Here is a 23,378-nt window from a genome sequence, read left to right as displayed (position 1 = left end):
TTAATTAGTGCAATATTGACCAGTGGCATAGTCAAACACATCATGGATGGTGCTAATAATTGCCATTGCGTAGAAGTGTGCTTGCACACACACACACACACATATATATATCAAGTATTATGTGGTGTCACCGGCTGAAATATTAACCATATGGTCGGCCAGAGTACTTCATGGGCTATTGTTACACGAAGTTTAGTATTTTTCTTTCAACACATGAGAAATTGCAGTAGACAGATAAGAAATTACTTCTTCAGTTACACAGCATTCAAATTGACTTTTGCTAAGTGGTACTATGTTACTCTTTCTGGCACTAGAGTCTATATAAAGACTATGGCCAGCTAGCTGGGTCACGATCAACTTGGTGATGCGTAGCCAGCGCATTGGTTCCCAGGTGTTATTATTTCTGGCTCTCTGGATTGGAGTTCGTTACCTCGTAATTAGGCAGCTCCCCAGGTACCTCAATACCGGAAATTTTTAGTGCTCCTAACGAGAATAGACACCGAGGTCGCGCACGCTAGCAATCTGTCCAAACCGGAGCTAAATAATATAATAATAATAATAAAATTTGAACATTCACTTTCTTTTTTAATATCTTCTGTTCTCACTCGCAGATGATACATTTTTATGCATATGGTAATGAAAAACAGTTGTAAAAGGTGAAGAATAAGTTCAACTAATCTTATGTAGGGTTAAATATATAGAGCTTATTAACATTTTATTTGAACATGCCAGTGTAATAACTTGTTTTGGTAAGAAATTATTTATATAACTTAATGTTTTCGTGTGAGGATTCAGTCCACAGAATCTTTTGTATGTTGTTTGCGACCTAGTATATATGAACCGTTTATTCCATGAATCATTTTAATTAGTTATTATAAATGATTAATCATTATGTATGTTAAATTTTCAGGTGGGCGGAAAAGAATGTGCCGTACTATTACAACTACGCTTGTGAAAATGCCAAACCCTACATAGAGCTGGGATTAGAGCAGAGTAAAGTTGTCACTGATTATCTGTGGAATGTATATCATTCGCTTTATGAATATGTTGAAGATAAAATTCCAGTTGTAAGACATTATGTAAGTACTTACAAATAAATATTAATTTTTGTTCTAAGTAATTGCCTGCAACAAGCAATGTTTCACGGTTCCATAGTTAATCAAATCTAATGGAAGTTTACATGGTCATTTTTTTTTTTAAAAAAAAAGAAAGAAAAAGAAATGTGCATTATACTCGATTTTGGGTGTCAAAATGTAATTTCTATTACAGTAATCTATAGTACGTTCTCACCCACAATTGTAATTGCTATATTTTCATTTAAGAAGAAAAAAAAAAAAAAAGATACAGAGTTCCTTACCAAAATATTTTTCAATAACTGCTCGGCAAATATTAGTCCAAAGCTAAGTTCAAATTATACAGGCTATTAAAACTTTAAAAAAAAGAGAGAAAAAAAAAGAAAAGAAAAAAATTGCAGATAGAAAGTTGTTTATTAAAAAATATAAAATGGCATGGGTAGCAGGCCAATAACGGAAATTTTGTTTGTTTACACAACCATTTAATTGAAAATATGGTTCATCACCACGCAGAAGAACAGTATCTTATCTGGGACACACTGCACGATGTTTTCACATAACTCTTGAAATCTTAAAAAATGTGGTGTTTTGAGTTTCTGATCAGTTGTAATTTTGTAAGGGTGAAAATGCAGGTCGTCTTTTAAAGTTCTACTTATATTCTCTTTATGAAGACCAACAGCTGCAGCATGCTTCCATGCAGAACACACTATCTTACAGCCTCAATATTATCAGACTTATGAACACTTTTAAGTCGGTCACTTTTTTAAAAAACTGAACCGCTTGTTCGGAAATTCTCGACCTATACGGCAAGATAGTTCTCTGATCACGAACATTTCATTATGTGCAATAGCAACTTGAAGCAAAATTCTCTTTGCATTGTAATCACAGAACTGCTGCCTTTGAAAAGCATTTCGATTGCGTATGCGCGATGAGCTCCTGACCAAATCATAATGAAAACTGAAGCCAGTAAAACAGTGCTAAGAAGAGGCAACAACCTCCACACCTCTCGTTCCTCGACTGACATACATTAAGAAGGTTTTTACATGAGTATAATTCATGTGTGGTATATTCTTTGGCTTCTAACAAATCTGTAAATGTGTAATGTGGTGCTCTAATAGTAATGTTGCATTTTATACACAATTGAACGTACTGTTTTTTGTACTTGTTCGTATACATTTCAGCGATTTTTTTATCATCCTCAGTACGTATCCGTTAAGGTAGTTATTCCCCGTCTCGCATCCCCACAGTGTATGTCGCGAAATTTTAAGATTTAAAAACCATAAAGCATTTAATAATAGCTCAAAATAAATTTTGAGACAGACGTACCGGTTAGCGCCTCCAGCGGTAGCTACAATGCTCAGTCCTGCATAGAGTCATTACTATATAAAAACTTAGACCTACATTATTGTAATTTATATTGTTACTAACAAAAGCATCAAAGTAATGGCGTTCAGTAAAATGTGACGTCAGTAGAAAAGGTTGAGAACCAGTTCATTAAGGAATATTTACGTTGCTTTATAGAGTCATATTATTGGAACATTCCTATACTGTAGGAAAAAAATATTGTAATTTGTTGGCAGAAAACAACACTTTTAGAAGTATCCACTTGAAGCGTTAGTATACTTACAATCACCACAATATGCGGCCCACTGTTTTATGTCCTTGTGTCAAGCTAAGGAACGAAGTACCAGCTTTTTTTAATCATAGCCCATTTTGTTTTTCTGGAATTCCAAGCCAGGTTGGCCTTTAGGTTTATAGGTGCAGATTAAAAAGATGCATCATCCCCTAATTTGAACCAATGGCGAAAGTGAAGTACATTAACTTCAAGTGAGTTCGTGTAAATTCATTGCTGTATTTCCTGGCAGTGAAGCACAATAATAATTTTTCTATGGTACTGCAGTGTTAAAAGTACTTCAAAGTATATGTACTGAGGATGACGGCAAGCAGTCGTTGAAACATGTACGGACAAGTAAAAAAAAAAAAAAAAAGTCGTTAGTTCAAGTTCAATATTCAATATGCGCCCTATTTGTGCAGCTAATATGTAGAAAGATAATCTGATCTTGTTTGTGATAGAATAACGAGAAAAAGGACCAAACCGTTTAAAATAATATAGTTAATTACCGCGATTTTTTAAAATCATGTCTTATTAAAATACATATCGTAAGGGGGAGCGGTTCCTAATTTATGTGAAAAATTGAGTATATCACGACCTTGTCAAGTTAGGAAGATGAAATTCGATATACAACATCTTCATTTAAAATAAGAGGATACGTATTCCAGCTTCTTGAAAATTTCCGTTTTAACAGGAGGTAGGGGAGTGGATCCCCCCCCCCCCCCCATATAAATAAAAATGAAATGTAAGAATGTTTGACGGTCAACGCTGCACCGAATTTGATAATTATTGATATGTAAGTGGACCGTGGCCTAGCTTGGTTTTATCATCACTTTATCGGCATTTGGGAAGGGAGTAACGTGTAAAAATAATCGAAAACTACCAATATTAGTGCCTAAACCATAATTTCGGGGTAGCTGAGATGAATAGTGACACTCCCAATCACATTTAAATCCAAATTCATTCCCACGACTTGCGTTTGAGCGATTGGAAGGAGGTGACATGTAAAAATAAATGAGAATGACTTATATTAGTGTCTGATCCATAGTTTTCGGGATCTCGAACATGAATAGTGACACTCTCGATGTCGTGGTGAGAGGTTGGGGCGCGAACCGAAAAATAATCGAAATCGACTAATATTAAGTGTCCAATCCATAGTTTTCGGGAACGCCGAGATGAATATGGACACCCCCGATGCTGTCTAAGTCCAAGTTCAGCCCCATCATTTCAATGAGTTTTATCATTATACTCATTAAAACGCATTATATTAAGGGGGCAAGACCTTTCAAGTATTTTCAACAAACCGATTCTCCTCGTGCGAAAAACAAGCATTTCACCCAGTTAAGTAATAAAATAGTTGCTAGTCTTCTAGACACTGCAGAAACGGACATTAAACTCAAAATCAACTCAATAACTCTTGTAGACACTTACATTTCAAATATTACATATGAATCTCAGTCGAATATCAAGAAAATACTCGGAGGAACACGGTTCTCGGTATTCGTTAATTTAAAAGGATTTATTGGAGACTGCATATGGTTGATTGGCAGCTTAAATGGGGGATGTCCGTTTAATAATAGCTATATGTGATTATATCTATGCAATAAGTAAGAAGCCGAAGCTGTAATTATGAAATAATATTAATTAGAAACTCTTTCTCTCTATGTTAATTCAATTGTAACTTGTGTTAATTCAGTTTCTTTTAATTTCTAGATTGAAACGTACGCTCCTGGCGTGATAGAAGCTTTGAAAAAGTACGCCTTAATAGCATGGGAGTATCTAAATTATTACTCTTGGGTCTTGTTATCGAATCTGCATGATTGGTCGTATGCAGGCTACGTATGGATAAATGAAAATGTACTTACGTAAGTATTTTTAAAGGATTCTTTAGTGTTCCTTGATATAGGTAGTTTCTTCTAGATTTCTCTGTATTTTCAGAGAATTGATACACACATAAAAAGTCTGGACTGTTCTGACATTGCGCAACGTGTATAGTAGACATTGCTTGCATTTCACTACTGTAAGAGGTTGTAAGCAATATTTTGTTAAAACAAAAAGCTTACTCTTGAGTGGTGGAGTAATGTGACTGCGATAGCACGTACAGTCAGCGACAAAAGTTATTTTCCTTTGGTGAAATTTCTTTTGGGAATAACGGTGGTATGGTTGGAACGTACAGAAAATTACATTCTTTTTAATTTACTGAAAACTGTAGTCAGATTGTCCTTCCATTCTTAAATTATTTACGAAACTAATTTCATTAAACGGAAATAACTTTTGTCGCTCACTGTACATTGGCTGACTACTACTTGGTACTATCTTATTGATTTACACAAATTATTGCAAACGTTTTGTGATGAAGGTAGCTCGTGGATTCATTTATTAACTCCTCTTACATAGAAAAATTAAGGTGCGTCAAGCACCTTACCTTACCAACCTTTCTGTACATTGCTGTTTTTTCCATAAATGTCTGCACATAGAACATTCTCATATTGCACACACATAGTTAATACATTAAATATTGGTTGCGTACGTATTTTTAGAAAAATATGATTGAATTTGTAATTAAAAAGTTAAGAAATATATTACTTTTTTTGAGTTACCATTTTATTAAGACATTTCCAAAGAAAATGATCAATGCTATTTTGTGTGCTAGTATAAACTGTGTAAGGATGTTCATGAGGGAGTTTTTTCTTTCTTTCTTTTTAATAGAGCTTTCTGTGAATTCGCAGTTCTTTCTTCAAATAGAAAAAAAGATAATAAAATAAATAAAGTGTTAACAAATTTTGTTAACAATAGTTTATGCCCCAGCATTTAAGCTCATGAAATGATTTAATTATATACTTGTATGGGTTTCATGAACAAGTGAAGCTGGCGAGCTGATAATGATTGATAATACAGTTCAGTGTTAGAAGAGGGCAAATAAGGAAGTGAGTTGTTCAATGACTGCTTTCATCTTTTCGAAGTGTAACCGAGGAGGCGGCCAGGAACTGCTCTCGAAATCAATGTTAAATAAACTACATAATATAGGTTGTTGTTTCTGTTAAGAAAAGGGCAGTATCAAAATTGATTTCGTAACGGTCTCTGGGCTCCAATGCAGCTAACTAGGAAGCACACGGGTCCCGGATTCGATTCCCAATAAGAGTCCAGAAGATTCGATATTGACCAAACATTGGAAATCAATTAGAGAGCTCCTTCAATTAAGATGTATCGTACTTAAGTCTAGAAAGCCAAAGATAATACCAATGGGAGCCGATGTGTTAACTTCACATTACTCAGCTAAAAGCGACCTGATTGGCAATAGCATTTAGTGGGCTGAAGGCCAGAGTTGGGTTATTAACTTCGTGTATTAATTTGTCCGCCTGTCAGTAGTATACAGCAGATAATCTAATTACACAATGATACGTTAACAGTTGACCATATTGTTACGTAACACTTTCTGCGAGACCGTTAAAGAACCGATTTTGATAGTTTTCTTTTTTCATTAAAAAAATTTAAAAGAAACTGCGAATCTAAAAGTCTTTATTTTTGGATCAAAAGATCCAATATATTTCAGGCAAAAAATTTTCTTGTAGGTCTTATAGCTGGGGAATTACACATAGTGTAGCCAATCCTAAACACACAGTGTAGCCAAACCTAAACTATCACTTAACTCAGTATGATGTGCTTATTCCGTTAAAAAGAAAACTATTTAGGGGCCGTTGAAAAATTTTGAGAGCCCTGACCCAGGAACTAATTATCTTTTGATGCATTTTTTGGAACATTCTTAAAATTCTTTTTCCTAAAGAGTCGAATCTCGCATATCAAATTTATATATTAAAGAAAGAAAGAAAAAAGTAACAATGAAGAATTTAAATTAAATTTGTATAAGAGTAAGTAATGCTAAGAGTAACTCTGTGTGTTATCTGTTAGTGTCTCGAGGTGTGCATTCTGCAACATAAAGTAGTGTAATCTCCTACTTGCAGGGGTAAATTCTTCCCAGAAAATCTTCAAAAAATGGCCTTGTCCGCTTACAATGTGACACAGGACTATGCAGTGAGAACATACGAATGGTTATGGGAAAAGGCTCCAGTCTCATTAAAAGTGGAATAAATATTTCAGATGACTGACGTTTCTGTGGTAAATGGTACAAATCATCTTAAAAATAAAACAATCTCATTCCAAACTGAAAAGAGTTGTGGTTGTGCAATCAATGCGTGGGTCTGTTCGAAAGAACGGGTGATTTACAAACAGTTTGGGTGCGTGAAAGTACTTGCGGGGATCATGTGAATAAATGTTGTTTTTATGTTGATGTAGTGGTCTATTAAATAAAAACTTAAATCATGTTGTCAGAATAAACCGAAGAAATGTATTTATTATTTTATTTTTCCTTCCTTGATAAATGACTTGCTCTTGTGTAGCGCATTCAAAACAGGAAGCAGCCATTACTAGAAGACTTTATAGAAATAATTGCTTTCCAGTTTTCGAACCTAAATACTTGGTCAAGGAATTTGATAACGAAAATTTCATAGTGGAGGTTGAAAAGGTAAGGGAAGTAAGTACTGTTAGGATTTGTTAATATTATCATGAAACAGATATTCAATTAACGTTGTAACGGAAAATGATGATGCGGTGTTACCACTATGAGTCCGAACAGAATGGAAATTTTAATGTCATGATTCAGGTGGAACTCCCATTAGTATAATAACCCAAAGAAGCAAGTACTATTCATACATACAGCAACAGCAAAATGATGTTTAACACTTTCAGCCCCATGTGTATCTTTTTGATACACAGTGAGGGTTTACTGATGGACCACGTGTATCAAATAGATACACATTGGCTGACAGTGTTCATAGCAAACTGTAGTCTGGTCCCGGGGTGAAATTTACTCAAACAGGGTTGGGGCTGAAAGTGTTAAAGATTTAAAAACACTTACTGTAGGGAAAAGGACAGTGGTTTAGTGATAAAAATACAGGGTGTTTCAAAACAACACCGACAACGTTTGGGAGTTGATTCCTGACAAAAAGTATAGACCAACTTGGGTGCACAAGTGCTTCCTTTTGGAGTTATAGGCTCCCGAAAATATGAAAAAATGAACTTTAAAGGTCCAAAGATCCAAAACTGTGGGACCTACTGTAGTTGGATCAAGACTTCACTTAGGAACTAATATGAGTGCTATCCGAAAATACATGTTTCAGAATCCTAAGATACTTATGAAGCAATTTTTATAGAGGGAGTTTGGCTTCTGGCATATAATTGGAAGTTCTGTCTAACTACATATATTAAATCTGTTGTGGAAGTACCTCAGGATTCTAGTGAAAAGTTTCAATAGTAATATAAAACTACCCACAGGATATCGTTACATCCTCATCATATTCCTGAAAAAAAGGATGGTAGGTGACTTCATGGTGTATAGCTTCTCAGAAACAAAACTACTAGAAATTTCAAAAAAAGAAAGCCTTTATTAACTATTACTCCATTCATCGGGGAAAAATAATTTTAGTGTATTTTTGTAGATAGTTTCTGCTAACGCATCTTCATCTTCCTTTCTTATAGCAGCAACCACTTCCAACACTTGTCTGTAACAAGAACAGGAAGAAATACATTAATTTTGAAATTTACGGTTGATTTTCAGTTTATATGTAATGACATTCACGAAGTTTCAGTCTTTGAAAATACTAATATAAAAACACAGAGTAATAAACATATGTCTACTACTTAGAAATTGTATTACGTACTTTCGAAATTGCTTCAAATATAGGTCAGGTGGGATAGCCACGCCACGTGCATGCATCCTTATGTTCCAGGTATTCGTAACGTATCCTTGGTCCCCTCCACGCACTACTAATTTTATAGAACAAGATAGTTACGGTGAACCCGGGTTTATGGTGACTGTAATGACACCATGTTACGGATACCAAAGCCCTTGCATATATATTTCAACAGGATAGTGTGGCGGATGCTAACGTCCTACATTATGTCCTTTAGGCTAAGGGAGGCTATGATTAAGACAAGTGAATAATGATAAAAGAAATGGCGGAAGGAGACGGAACCCACCGACACGATGTTCTCAACCACCAACTTACTTGACCAGGAATCGAACCAAGTACCCCCACACCACACGTAAGCATTCTACCACTGGGCCACCATGTCCCCCGCAATATTTTGAGAGGTTTTCTACAACAATGTATGGTGCATATGGCCCTAGGTTTCGTCTAATGGACGATAATGACCGCCAACACACAGCAGGAGGAGGCGGTGGAGGAGTACCTGCAACACACGAGTATCACATGTGGTAAGCTCTCTGGTTCTTAATCTGATTGAACATGTCCGGGACGCGCTTGAACATCCGATTGCAATTGAAGGATAAGGGGAAAAAACAAGGAATGTCCATGCATATGCTGTGCTTTGCCCTATCTGTTAGTGACTCTTGGTACTATTTGACTGTATATGCCATGCATGCGTAATGCAGAAATGTCCATGTAAAAAGGAGCAAAAGATTTGACTAACCGTATTCATTTTGTATGCGGTTTCAATATTAAAACGCAGTTTTCTCGAAAATCCAGTTTTGTGACATTCCCTCCTCTTTTTTCCCCTTCAATTGTAAATCCACCACCCTGGACTCTAGTTGATCTCAAATGGGTGTTTGTGCAAGAGGTAGGATATATTACAATATGACATGCCAGATGGCCTTTTCCACAGAACGAAACAGTGTGTGACCTGTGTAGCCGTTTGGGGTTGTCAAATTTAATAGTAGACAATTCTGGTGATATCACACGGGAGTGATGAGAAATTGATAATATGAACCCACACTACGTTTGTGCCTTACAGTCGCGATATCGTGTGTTTCTGTGTCATATGACCTAGAAAGTTCCCTACACATTCGATTCCGCAGCAGATCGGCACTAGTTCCCTGTCTTCATTCGTTTGTCATTTCTCCATGGCGTGTCTTAATTTCTGGACACGACTGGACTAGGACGCCGTAGTCGTTTAATAATTTATCTATCCAACTATTTTGGTTTGTCAAATGAAAGTGGCATTTTAATTAGAAATCACAACATTGACGTTATAAACATAAGTTCCAAGAAACCCTATCTAGTACCTTACACAAGGATTTCTGGTTGTTGTGTCCAGTTCGACTTATGTTCAAAAAGTTGACAAATTTAAGAAATTTAATGGAAGCCGTTTCTCCGTAAGAAAAGTGTTGGGTCCTTTCTGACATCCTATATTTTCACTAAAATTCAAAGAGAGTTGGGGAGCATAAAGATCTTTAAAATTGTAGCTGAAGATGCTCGCCTAGATTACTCTGGCCAGATTTTATAGTAACATCAACAAACGATGCCAAATGTGTGGCCTCTTAATTTTTAAAAATGCTTATATCAGACTCACTTTTATTAACCCTTGTACGTCCCTCGATTTTTGCATACACATAAGTTCATCTGGGTCAAAATGGACCCATTCATTTTTTTATGTTTTAATTTGTAGTTTACACTACATTTGTACATGAAATAGTGTTGTGACTGGTTTGTGTCAAATATAACAAAAGATGGGTCAAATCTGCTCTAGACAAGCGTCATTGGTGAGGGTGATGTTCTCGGCTCCCTATATTTTTTTAAATACATGATATATTTTCCTGTCGTCAAGTGTTTAGAAATAGGTAATCATACAATTGTTTTATTATTCACCGAAATTTAAGATGCCAGAGATGCCCTTGCATCTAGAACACTAAAACATCACACATACACACACACACATATATATATATGTTTTGATTTACAATGTTCTGCTACAAGCAGGTTTTATTTACGTTACTTTTTGGTTAGGTTAGGTCATGCATTCCTGTTAACTTTTATCGAAGACCCCTGAGAACAAAATTCACGTAAGTGGTTGTTTTCTTTCATGCTACTTGAAACATTTGAACACCCATTTTACTGCTTTTGACATTGCTCACAAATCTGATTGAAATGTCTCTTACAGATAAATTTGTTTCGCAAACTGATCGTACTTTTGTTGTCTGTTCCCTTTCACATGTGGTAATACCTCTTTTCCTCGAAACATCAGAGCTACTCGTCATTTGATGAACACACTGCTCCTGTGTCTCTCTACGGAGCGATCGTACGATTTCTTGGGCTGCACTTGTTCTTAGCACATTTTTGTTTTTAGTTTAGCGTCCCTTTCAACAGCGAAGCTATATGAAACGTGGACCTACTGATTAGCGTGGAATCCGAACCACATGAACTCCCGCCAGGAATCAAACCCGGGTGTCCCACACCAAAGGCGCATACGCTAACCGCTTAGCCACGAGGGAAGTCTCGATATAGTTTTCAATCAGAGCTTTCCGAAGAATTTTCATCAGACAGGGAAGACGAAGACAAAGAATCATGCACTGATAATTGATCCTCCGTTTCAGATGTCACTTCTTCATCGTCAGAAAAAGAAAGGAAGTTTTGAATTCTTCTAGTGTCAAAGCAGTCATTTTAGACACCAAAATAGACTGTAATTACTGCACAACGAGGAAACAAACAATACTACGAATAAAAACTAATCCAAAATGAACCTAAACAATGTTACCAGTACAAGGTATCTGAGAAAAGTAAACAATTTTGCCAGTACAATATACTGGAAGAAACTAAATTATTTTCGGACAGTGCAATAATAATAATAATGAAAGTAATAATAATAATAATAATTTTTGCATTCTTTTGTTGAGGTATTATCATCAGAAATACATTCAATAATGATTTTTTAGTCACTTAAATATTGATTGAACTAATGGGTCTAAATGGACCCGAGGAACTTATGTGTTAGTTTTTCTACTGTGACGTAACAGGATGGAGTTTTGAATCGAAATTTTTACAACACACACATTTGGTAAAATAACTAAAAGTCACGAAGTATGGTGATCAGAGCTCACATAGTGTCCGAGATAATCAAGTTGAAAAATCGCTTTGGGTCAAAATGGACCCGAGGGACGTAAGAAGGTTAATAAAAACATATTCCATCTACTATAGACTATATTAGCCCTTTAGTGAGTGTTTTGTGACTTGAACGTCGGCTAAGACAACTGCCTCGGATATAAACTCAAGTAGTGGCTCGGACAATAGATTCCATCTCCTACAACCTCGCTGCTGAAAAGAGACTCACAGAATAATCCAGTTATTTGCGCAATTGTTTTTTAAATCATTATTATTATTGATTTATACCAATTACTTGTAATTTATACGAAGCTAATCAAGGCAAAACTTAACTGTTTATGAAGTGCTGTAGTAATTAACACTTCAAATGTTGAGCACTGAAATATTTGGCGATCCATCACTTGGTTTAAAAACTGCCTAGAAATAGATATTTCACCTAGGAAATATTAGGGGCAGGGTGCGTTCATAAAATTCTCATAAGAAAGTATTTTATAATTGCAAAAGTGTATGTACTTTCCCTGGCAATGATATTTCATTTTACTTAGCAGCAAATGTGTTAATAGCTCTTCAGAGGGAGTTCCAAACAAAATTTAAACAAATGCATTATGAATTCTACTTTAAGCCTCCTATAAACGTTTCCAGATATCTCTATTGACCCAACTTCATTGAAGTTTCTAGATTTCCACTTCCTGCTTATTTTCAGCTTGGCCAGCCGCACTGGTCTACAGATTCCCATAAACTCACCAAAATGTGACTAGTAGTTGGATGGGTTACCATTGAGTAAAACCAATAGAATTGGCAATATGGTATTCATATAGTGCCATGAGGACAAGTGGGGAGCTACCTGAAAGAAAGAGGTAGCAAACTCCGGTCAAGTTTATCAGCAACAAGAGAGCTGTGCTGAGCAAACATCCTGAACTGAAAATTGTCAGCTGGTTGTCTTAAGCTCTTAGGAGCTTCGATCTGGAAGTTTACCTTACAAATCAACATTAGTTAGCTACATTGTTAGGTCACTTCATGTTCCGGAGCCCGAAACGGAATCTCGAAGGAAGGAGACTCCGAATCTAAAATCTTGGTTTCTTCTATTAAAGTTCAACAGTTATTAGTGATATGCCTTCTTTTTGAAAACTTCATTTTCGGAGATCGCTACAAATTGAAGAGTTTGATGCAATAAGGGCGTAAGTCTGAAATATGCATTTGGAGAAGAACGATGTTGAAAATTTAAGTTTCTTTCTTTCTTTTCTTACATAAAACAATGTAATATGCAGCATTTTATTCCGATATTGAGTTGAAATTCTGACCGAAGGTTAAACACGTATGGTAAAAGCCACTTATGCATTTGATACAAAAAGGGCGAAACCTCGCTTACGCCCTTATTACATCAAACTCCTCAATTATAAAACTCATACATAAAAATAACAAGATACAGATACACATATTACAAAGCAACAGCTTAGAGGAAATACGTACATAATGTTGGAAGGTTCATTTCTGTTTTTCACCATGCTTCCGGCTTGCCATTTCTCCTTCTTGACAGAGGGAAAAGATGTCTTAATAAACTTGGCTCCTGCATGCGATGGTCGAATTTCACACCACGGGCAGTCAGTCTCCAGCAAAAGACGATCCGAAGGAATAGTCGCTACCACTTTCAGGTTGTCTTCTGTTTTCAGTGAGCTACAACATTCACAAATGAAAAGCAAACAATGTCCTGTCTTCCTAATACAATTATACTGAGCAATGGTTATACTTGTAGGCTAAATACCATGCACTCCACACATTTGCATTCCTCCAATGAGGACAAGAAATTCTAACTTTTTATGGACGGCTATTAGTATTTCTTCAAAGACGAAGAATAAAGCCATCCAAAGCTACAATTGGGTATTGAATAATTTATTTCACAAATTAAACACAAATAAGGTTTATAAACCACACCCTTCTCTGTTCAGATATTTTGTTTATATACCACATCACCCTCTTCGTCCAGATGTATTTATATCACTGATGTGCTGTGGGTGTATTTACATCTACGCATATATCTACTGTAGTCTATATATAATGTACGCCATACTTTTTTCCGTAGGCAACAAAGACTATAATTACTGTTATTTCCTTATACAGAAACAAAATAACTGAAAACTAAGCGTAAGTTGACAATATACAGGTAGTGAACATTGAAACTGAAACACCTGTGCAAATTTACAGGATGTTCGCTGGGCTCATCAGAGCCATCTGGTAATTTATACCGTACTTTTAGCCAGTGAGTCATGTGTTGGGTCCTTGGTAGACACTTCAGTAGAAGAGGTTCGTGGGTGAACACCAAATCTTGTGTATAGAGCGGTATAATAGGGGACATACCCGACTTCAAGAGAGGGCAGATCGTAGGGACGCGTATACCAGCTGCATCTGTGTCCACTCCAGGAGTAACTGCTGGAACATACGGAAGTTGACTGAAAGGGACGTCTGGACATTAACTAGGATTGATGCACGAAAACGGAAAACCACCGCATTGGCAATCACCGCAGAAATGAATACACATTTCACAGGTTATGTGCGTACGAAAACAGTCCGTCGATACCTGCATAAAACCAACATCCGTGGCACGATTGCGATACCGAAGCCGTTCATCAGTAGCACAAATGCCGCAAAGCGTGTTGAGTGGTTGACTTGAACGTTGGATGACCTAAAACGAGCCATATTCAGGGATGAGTCCAGCTACACTGTTTTCCAAACAACAGGGAGAGTGTTCGTCTCCGGAAGCCCCTCTTGAGACATACAACCGAGACTGCTTGGTACCCACAGTACACATGCAGGGGAGGATCCGTGGTGGTTTGGGATGCAATACTGTGGCAGACTTTGGGTCCCCTAATTGTTGTAGAGGGTCGTGTCACTGCCAAGCACTGTAAGATCATTTACACCGTATGGTTCGAACACTTTTCCCGGATGGTGGTGCAGTATTCGAGGATAACTGCTCCATTCACACTACTAAATTTGTCACAGAGTGGTTCGATGAGCATGACAGTGAAAGTGAACATCTGCCATGACCCGCTCAAACCCCGGATCTCAACATTATTGAGTTTGCATGACGTTTGTTGGAAGATCGAGTGAGGAAACGTTTCCCTTCACCACGTGCACGTGCTGAACTTGATACTGCGCTTCAAGAGATATAGCTGAAAATTCCTCTGCAAGCAGTGCAGGACCTCGACCATTCCTTCACAAATTGTGTTGCTGTACTGGCTGCCAAAGGTACCCCAACACCTTATTAAATACACCGTAAGCATAAAAATCCTGCCCTGATTATAAAATTTTTTTACGGAATAACCGTTGGACAGAATAATGTAAATTCTAGTCCGTTACATAGGTTAGTATTACAAGTTTTTTTTAAGACCAATAGATGGCACTAGTGCTACCCAAGAGTGACGCAGTACGTTACTTGGCGTGCGCGGGTTAGTTGGCGAAATGGCATCGAAGCAGGAGAAAGCGGAATGCGTGCTGTGGTATCACAAAAGCAAATCGCCCATCAGTGTTCAGCGTAAGTTTGTGACTTCGTGTGGCCGCTTTATTATGTGAAATCAAGAAAGCGATGGTATGAAAGGTTTAAAGAACAGGCAACGTTGAAGATCTTCCGAGAAGTGGCAGGCCTAGTGTGAGGCAACTGTTGATCGTGTTCGGTAAGCGTTTATGTTGCTATATCAAGGACAGAGTCGATGCCACACCTGTTGCTGACGTCGAGGAACTGAAGGCTAGGATACAAGCAGTTGTGGGTGCTGTGACAGAAGACATGTTACAAAAGACCTGGCGGAAACTGGAATACCGCTTAGACATTCTCCGAGCTACCAAGGGGGCACACGTTGAAGTGGTCTTAAAAAAACTTGTAATACTAACCTATGTAACTGACCAGTATTTAGATTATTATGTCAAACGGTTCTTCTGTAATAAATTTTTGTAATCAGGCCAAGACTTTATGCTCACCCTGTACAAATTATAGTTTTCTACAAGGTGTTTTAGTTTCAATATCCACTATCTGAACGTTTCTTCTAACAAGATAGAGCGACCATCACACAATTTTTTTGTATTTTATACTTACTAGATAAATAGAGAAATTTCAATATTATTCTTTGATTTCTTTAATACCTTGAAAAGGTGAGGACAAAGTTAAAGAGCAGTTTTAAATTCCACATTAACCGGTTCAGTAAGTAGAATCATCATAAACAATATTAAGCTCGAATTATTACGAACTTCATTTGAGAACCATTCGAAGTATTTCTTAAAATTTGTATTGATTCTCAGGTAACACAAGATGGAGTAGCAATTATCAGAATTCCACACATTACATATATCAGGTGTATCAAAAGTCCGGGCCATAGGGCAACACCGTTATTAGTATAGATACGAAAAAAAGGAAGGAGAGAAAAGCTTTTGGAAGAGAGCAAACGGGTAATGCGATTGAAAATTTTCCACATTTTAGATTGAAAACTACCTACTTCCAACAACTTTCCTGTTTTAGCAACTTTTCGTATCTTTACTCATATTGGAATTGGCCTATGGGTCTGAACTTTTGATACACACTATATCAGGGCGCAAAAATTTCAAAGTCAGACGCACTCGCCAATTCAAAAATTAAGGTCGCCAATATTTCTAACGTACAAATTATGAGAGAGCCCCTCCCCGTGGCCTTCGGTTTGACAAAGAAAGAGATTACATCAGAGCATAAAGTTTAAAAAACAGCCAATTAGATACAGGATAACCAATTCTGAATTGAACAATTCCATACACGTTACAAAATATATTTCATCTTTCGATTGAGGGTGGGAAAGGAGGGGCGAATTACAACATTGTGAAAACTCAACTTTCCGTGCTTTCTCCCACTCAGTGACAATTATTTTGGTGTGAAACAGAAACTGCGCAGTCCTGTGAGTTTATGCAGAAACCATTCCTACTGAACACTGGTCGCCAGCTCTAAATTTCTAGTCGCCAATGTGACCGGAAATTTTGCGCCCTGCCCTATATATATATGCCCTGCCCTATGTATATATATATATCCCAGCCAAATTTGTTAAATATAATTACCATCCATTGATGCCAATATAAAAGCCCAGCTCCAATATAGCTTTTGCTTCCTCAGCCGTGCCATCGAATGAATGGACCACTCCGCCATTAAGTCTTTCCCTGTTCCGAGACAGAATCTCCACTAAATCCTGGGCTGAGTTTCGACAGTGAAGGAATAACGGAAGTCGCGAACTCTCTACCAAATCCAACTGCTTCTCAAAATACCTGAAAAAAAAAATCAAATTTTGACGACTGCTACTAAATTAAACAACTATGTCTCTCACAAATTTCATTCTGTTTGTATGTTTGGAAGTGCCACCTGGCAGTCAATACTTAGCAGCATCCATATCAAATTCATGCAACTATTTCCCACGATTGTAAATAGTATTCGTATATCAAATTTCGTGCATTTAATGCCCAACGACTCAAAACGAACATGTAATTCTGAGGAGAAATTTCTAACATTCGTGGAAGAGAATGAGATATATTCTCCGTATGAAAAGTTTTGGCTTAACATTCCGAAGCTGTACTGCTGTTAAAGCCTCCTTTACCTGCCCCCTACGGCACCCTCCCTAATAGTCAAACTAAATTCAACTAATTAAATAACACTTTTATATTTTCACAATTAATCAAACTTTATCTCCAGCGGTTCAACAGAAACTTGACGATAATGACATTTGACACTCTTCTTCTCGGAGCTGAATTGTCTATAGCGCCAATTCGAGAAATTATTCTCAGTTTGAGTCTTCTCTACGTTACAGAAAACGCTACGCAAATTATTTTCATGAAAATGAAATGAAATCTTTTAGTTTAACGTCCCACAATTACGCCCTTTAGGTTAAGTGAGATGATGATTAAGGCAACAAAATGATGGAAGAATTAATTGAATAAGAATGCGGGAGGAAACGGGAGAGAGAACCCACGAATACGATGTTGTCCACCACAGACTTACTTAGCCGGGGAGCGAACCAGGGACCTCACACCCTGGCGTAGGTGCTCTACCAGTGAGTCACCGTGTCTCCCATTCATTTTCATATTGTAAACGGAAGAATATACATGAAATTATTTATGTACTTTTATTACAGAGTGTATTAATTTCTTCATTAAAAAACTGATTATACTGTTCTTCCTGTAACTATTGGGAAGACACAGACACTGGCCGAATGCTTTAGGTATGTTCAAGTTCGATCCAACCCTAAACACTTGTCAAGTCTCATCCAGCCTTGGTGCTGCTAAGGGACCCATAAATTCCAAACAGAAGCAATGTCACGCGACACAAACTATTTTGGAGGGAAATTCGTTCTTGAGTTTGTAGTGTTTTGTATAGATTTAGGATTTAGATTTCTGGGCTCCTGGCATCTATGACCATTTAGCCCATCACGTATGAGGGATGACGTTCCTCGGCGAACACACTATCCGGGAAAAGGGAAAGAAGGAAGCGGCCTGGGGCCTATAAGTTAGGTACCACTCCGGTACCTGCCTGGAGTGAATGAGGAAAACTCATTCAAGATGGTTGGCTTATAAAAATCTTTTTACACTTTTACGACCCAGTGCCCTCACCGGGAATTGATTCATTGATTGATTTTGAATTTTACGTCCCGTTCAGCAGCGAGGCTATATGAGACGTGGACCTACTGATTAACGTGGAATTCGAACCACATGAGCTCCCGCCGGGAATCGAACCCGGGTCTCCCACGCCAAAGGCGCATACGCTAACCGCTTAGCCACGGAGGAGCTCTCACCGGGAATTGAATCCGAGACCGTTCGCACCGAAGGAGAGCGTTAGTGACTACGCTACGCGGAGCAACTTGTAATGTTCTGTGTAGCGGTGTGTGCAATTTTTCGCGTTCACGAGAGCTCTCCATTAACTTCTATCCTTAGCCATCTGGATCCAGTTTCTACTTTGTCTTCCTATTTCTGCACGATCCATCTTAATATTGTCCTTCCATCTGAGACTGCGTCTTCTTAATGGTCGTTTTCCCATTGGATTTCCAGTTAAAAATTTGGAAGCGTTTCTCGCTACATGACCTGCCTACCTGAGCCTCCTAGACTTGATGACTCTAACAGTGTTTGGAAACGGTATAAATTATGCAGTTCCCCGTTATGAAGTTTCCACCATTCCCCATCCGTTCCTCTTGGGCCCGGGAGATCTTGTTTTCAAATTATTTCATTCTACATTCTTCCCTCAGAGTAAGTGACCATATTTCGCAACCATACAGCACAATAAGCATGATTATCGTTTTATATATTTTGAGCTTCAAATTCCTCGACAAAATTCGCGACGACAAGAGATTTTGAACTGAATAATAACACGAATTCCCTACTTTCAGTCGACATTTAATTTCTTCGTGAATATGATTTTGGTCTGTTAATGTTGATCCTAGATATTTGGAAGTATCCACCTTATCAAAAGTATTATTTGATTTTTTAGTGCATCCATAATATGCAGTATTACGATCCCGACGAACTTCCATGTACTTAGTTTTCTTTGCATTTAGTACTAAACCTATGTCCCTGCAAGCTTTTAATAAACCCTCGGCATTTCTTTCCATTGTTCTCCTATCATTCCCTATTAAATTTACATCATCAGCATACGCCATAACCTGGTGAATACCATTCGGCTCTAGGCCCTAGTTGATACCAGGATTACTTCATATTAATCTTCTCGCCTCGTAACTGGTAAGCTTTCGATTCCATCTTTGAGGTGCCCGAGGTTTTCTAGGATTTTCTCGCAAATCACACCTGTTTTACATAGGATGCACATATTGAAAGAGCAAAGAACCGTGCACTACCTCTTTTGAACATCTTTGGGACAAAATTCCAGCCTGTCATAGTCCAGCCCACATTCACCGACAGCCACCACTTTTCCCTTTCCTTCGTTGATGATTCCAAGCAAAGATTGCAAGTAGTCTTCAACATTTCCGCTTGCCTCGAACTCTTGACAACGCGTTGGATGGCAACCAACTGTACTATACAGTCGCTCTGCAAAGAATTTAAGAACACACACACATTACAATTAGATACATTACGATTTGGAATTACATTTCTGGGCTTTCGGCATCAATGGCCATGTTACCCTGTCACGTATGAAGGTATCACAATATCCGAGGAAAGGGAAGCAAGAAAAGATAAGGGAGGAAGAACTCGACCTGGGACCTGTATGTTACCTACCATCCCGGTATTTGCCTGGCGTGAAAGAGGAAAATGTCACTCAGGACGGCTGGTCTGAAAAACCTCTTACACTTTTTCGACCGAGTGTCTCCACCGGGACCGCTGACAATTAGATGGAGATTGCACAAGATCATACAATTGATATCCATATTAATTAATTATAACTGGTCCAATGAATTAGATTGTATCTTAAGTCGGGGCTCGTATTTATGGCACGATGCTAAATTAAGCAAAAGGATGAATACCTAATACCACGTGTTATTTATTGAGAGTCAGAAGTTATTTCAGTGACCCTTAGTCACTTTCCTCAGTTGGCAAGATTTTTGTGTCAAGTGCTTCTCACATCCCTAATTCGTATGACAACAACTTTATTTCAGTTACAAATTATGGCACTAAATTGTGTACGAGCAGTGTTCGAAGTGGCAAAAAAGCAGGACCAATATGTTTTACTACGATTTTAACTCGACATACTGGCTATCTGAATGTTGAAATACAGTGAGGGTATGTTGCCTAAAAGATTGCATTTCTATTTTCATAATGACCGAAAAGCACTGGAGAACTTCTCTTTAGTTACAAGGGGGAGGGAAAGGGGGCATGGAGCGACTTTGATCCCTCGCCAACAATTTTCTGAAATAAAAAATTAAAAATATCCCCTTATGGTGTATTATAGAGAATTATACACTAAAATGCTCAAAAACCGAGTTTCCATATTAACAACTTCCCACGGGAAGGCTCCCGGACTTCCACTCGACTGAGGGGTATTCCAAACCCCGTGAAAAATCGCCCCCACAGCAGACAACCAATAAATCCGCTCATACTCAAAACATTTACATAAATTAAGACAAGAAGATACACACATCCATACGAAAGAAACAATTCAATATGGCACATCAAAATACAAAATAGTTGAAGACAGCTCATTTTAAAAACATGTCAGATGTTGAAAAAGATGTCAGCTTAGAAATTATTTCTACATAAGAAATAAAATCTTTTTATGTACAAAACTATTCTTCAATTACTGATATAAAAATGGATTTATTAAAGGTATTTAGCATCTACTTTCCAGTTACGGTATATTCTAATCATTGAAAAACCATAGACGGTATGCCTTCATCACTGAAAAAATAGAGGTGCTATGGCATACCATCGCATACCGCCTCACTTCGACCACTGTGCACGAGTCAAGACCTGTTCACAGAAGTACGTTGTTCTTTCTTTCTTCCAATGTGCTAACTGCAGTTACCAATCAAATATTTCATACAAAACTCCCACCATCTTAAGTCATTGTTTTTCTTCTTTCTAGCTGTTGACGACGGTGAAAGTGCCAATTGTGTTAATTCAACTTTGTCTAGAGTAGCTACGTCAGAATATAATTCTGATTCCTTTGTCTCGTATATGTCTCTATGGACAATGAAGATTTTTTGATGACTTCCATTTATCAATGTGGTGTTTTAGGTGTTTTCAAAGAGGCGATGTTGCAACATTATTGCATTTGGTGTCACGAATATGTTTTTTTCTAATCTAATGTGTGTATTCCTGAACGAAGCGCTTCAAGCGGCTTAGATTAACGAAACATATTGCCTAATTTATTGGATCATTGCCAGATAAGTAGTGCTGACACCCACATAACTAGTGAACTTCGACTGTGCTGACCTAGCTGAGTTTTTGTATTGCATACTTATGTAATAATGAGGTTATAAAGGTTGAGGCCTACTATTAACCAAGGCTTGAACTCGGTTCATGAAGGTTAAAGTTCATGGTGAATGTTCAAACAACAAAGCCAGATGCTTCTTTCAGGTTACATATGGTTATAAAAAACTATAATCTACCCAAAGCTCTTGTTAGTATCTAAGATCACAAATTCTTACTCATTAAGGGTCTTCACCACAGCGAAATTAAACTACGGCTAATTTAGAGTTTTCTGTAATATCTTCAAACCAAAATTTAAAAAAATCGGAAACAAAGACATAATGCACTACACAATATTATTTTGCATGTGATACTGTTATCACAACTCATCTATCTGCTTTTGATTTGCAACTGTCGATAGATTTAGAATTTTTTGTGGGTTCTGTAAATATTGACACACCAAAAACAAATAGGTGAGTTGTGATAAAGGTATCACATGCAAAATCGTACTGTCTAATGCACTATGTGTTTGATTTTCGATTATTTTTAATTGTTTTAAAGATATTTCAGGGGAAAAAATCTAAAATTTGCGGTAGTTTAATTTTGCTGTTGTGAAAACTTAAACACATACGTGTGAACTAAACGCATAAGCATAAAAACCTCCACATGTGTTCTTTCCATAACTACAGAGCGAACGGATCCATTTAAGTATTGCTCTCTCAACCTAGCAACATAATTCCTAGTATGGTGTGGCCAATATAACTCAATTCTGTCCATTCTTTGGAAAGATAACTATTAGAATTATGTATGGCACAGGAATTTTTCTCTTTATGACTCTACCATTAATCACAATTCATTTTAAGATTATCAGTTTCGCAAAACTACCGTATACGCTTGCATAATGTCCGCACCCTAAAAATTACAATTTCCTCTACTTGAAAATATAAGTTACGGTATTTGTACTTATATTCTTGTTATGAAATGAAATATTTAACTTTTACGTAAACACGATTATGTCGGATAGGTTAAAGACGTCATGATGAGAAATTAATGAAATGGTGGAATGAAGAAAGTGGGAGGAAACGGGATAACTTGGAGAAAAACCACGCACGCGGAGTTTGCCCACCACAAGGTTCCCTTGGCATGAGCGAGGATCGAACCAGGGACCCCACGCACCAGAGGTGAACGCTCTACTACTGAGCTACCGCGGCCCCCTATATTCTTGTTATGTAACACTAGTTTTATTCCTCTTTAGTCATCATGAACGATGACTTTATCTGTGTTTAAAAAAAAAAAATTGATTTGTCTGCAGTTGGCGCTTGGAACTCAATGGAAAGGAGATAGTTCTCCTACGTTCCGCTGCAGGTTTCTTCTGTCACAACTTCGATGTTATCAATCCCCTTAGCAGACAGGAGTTAAGAACAGAAGGTAGTCGAAACATGTTTTTCCTGCTCCCTCTTTCCTGATTTCGACGTATTACCGATATTAAATGGCAGGTTGAAAATGCAATTTATAGCGAAACTCAATTACGGAAAAATATGCGTTTTTTAAACGATATGCGTAAAGTCCTCAATAGTATTTTGCCATCGCAACTTTAGGGGGGAAAAGTGTGGACCTTATGCGAGCGTATACAATATTAAAGCAAAATAAAGCGCCCAAACCACTAAAGAGATTACAAACCATCATTGTGAGCCATATCCAAAGCTGTTTTGCTCTCATCTAAATTTCCTCCTGTGATGATGATCTTTTCAAGTCCGTTCTTCCACGATCTTTCAAGAACAGACTGCAAATCTTCTTCATGCTTTTTCGATCCATGATAAAGACCTCGAAACATGGAGTCAGTTAAATTCGCACCGATATCTGAAAAAAACAAAAAATAGAAGCTCTAAACAACAAAATTGAAGAATCTATTAAATAATACATTTTCCCCACATATTGGCAGGGTTGGACCCA

The 23,378-nt window shown here is 37.4% G+C and overlaps 2 protein-coding genes across 4 annotated transcripts in view; one reads left to right on the top strand and one right to left on the bottom strand.

The window, feature by feature from the left end:
- Tmem214 (Transmembrane protein 214) overlaps positions 1-7,033 on the top strand; it is a 125,992-nt gene extending 118,959 nt beyond the window's left edge. The window contains exons 11-13 of one of the 2 annotated variants that reach the window (XM_081754783.1): positions 911-1,079; positions 4,399-4,550; positions 6,629-7,033. In XM_081754783.1, coding sequence (XP_081610909.1) covers positions 911-1,079; positions 4,399-4,550; positions 6,629-6,653 — 346 coding nt within the window. In that variant the 3' untranslated portion in view covers positions 6,654-7,033. The remainder of the gene's footprint in view (positions 1-910; positions 1,080-4,398; positions 4,551-6,628) is intronic. The other variant, XM_081754776.1, reaches the window with a different exon arrangement.
- Positions 7,034-8,112: 1,079 nt separating this feature from the next.
- The window catches only part of LOC145683424 (deoxyribonuclease TATDN1), a 28,254-nt gene continuing 12,988 nt past the window's right edge, over positions 8,113-23,378 (bottom strand). For both annotated transcript variants that reach the window (XM_081754760.1, XM_081754765.1), the window contains 5 exons: positions 23,106-23,285; positions 19,418-19,607; positions 16,647-16,850; positions 13,050-13,253; positions 8,113-8,243 (listed from right to left, as the gene is read on the bottom strand). In XM_081754760.1, coding sequence (XP_081610886.1) covers positions 8,129-8,243; positions 13,050-13,253; positions 16,647-16,850; positions 19,418-19,607; positions 23,106-23,285 — 893 coding nt within the window. In that variant the 3' untranslated portion in view covers positions 8,113-8,128. The remainder of the gene's footprint in view (positions 8,244-13,049; positions 13,254-16,646; positions 16,851-19,417; positions 19,608-23,105; positions 23,286-23,378) is intronic.

The sequence above is a fragment of the Thermobia domestica genome, chromosome 1, assembly GCF_964235325.1.
Source record: "Thermobia domestica chromosome 1, izTheDome1.hap1.1, whole genome shotgun sequence".
NCBI lineage: Eukaryota > Metazoa > Arthropoda > Insecta > Zygentoma > Lepismatidae > Thermobia > Thermobia domestica.
This window is presented reverse-complemented; position numbering and strand designations above follow the sequence as displayed.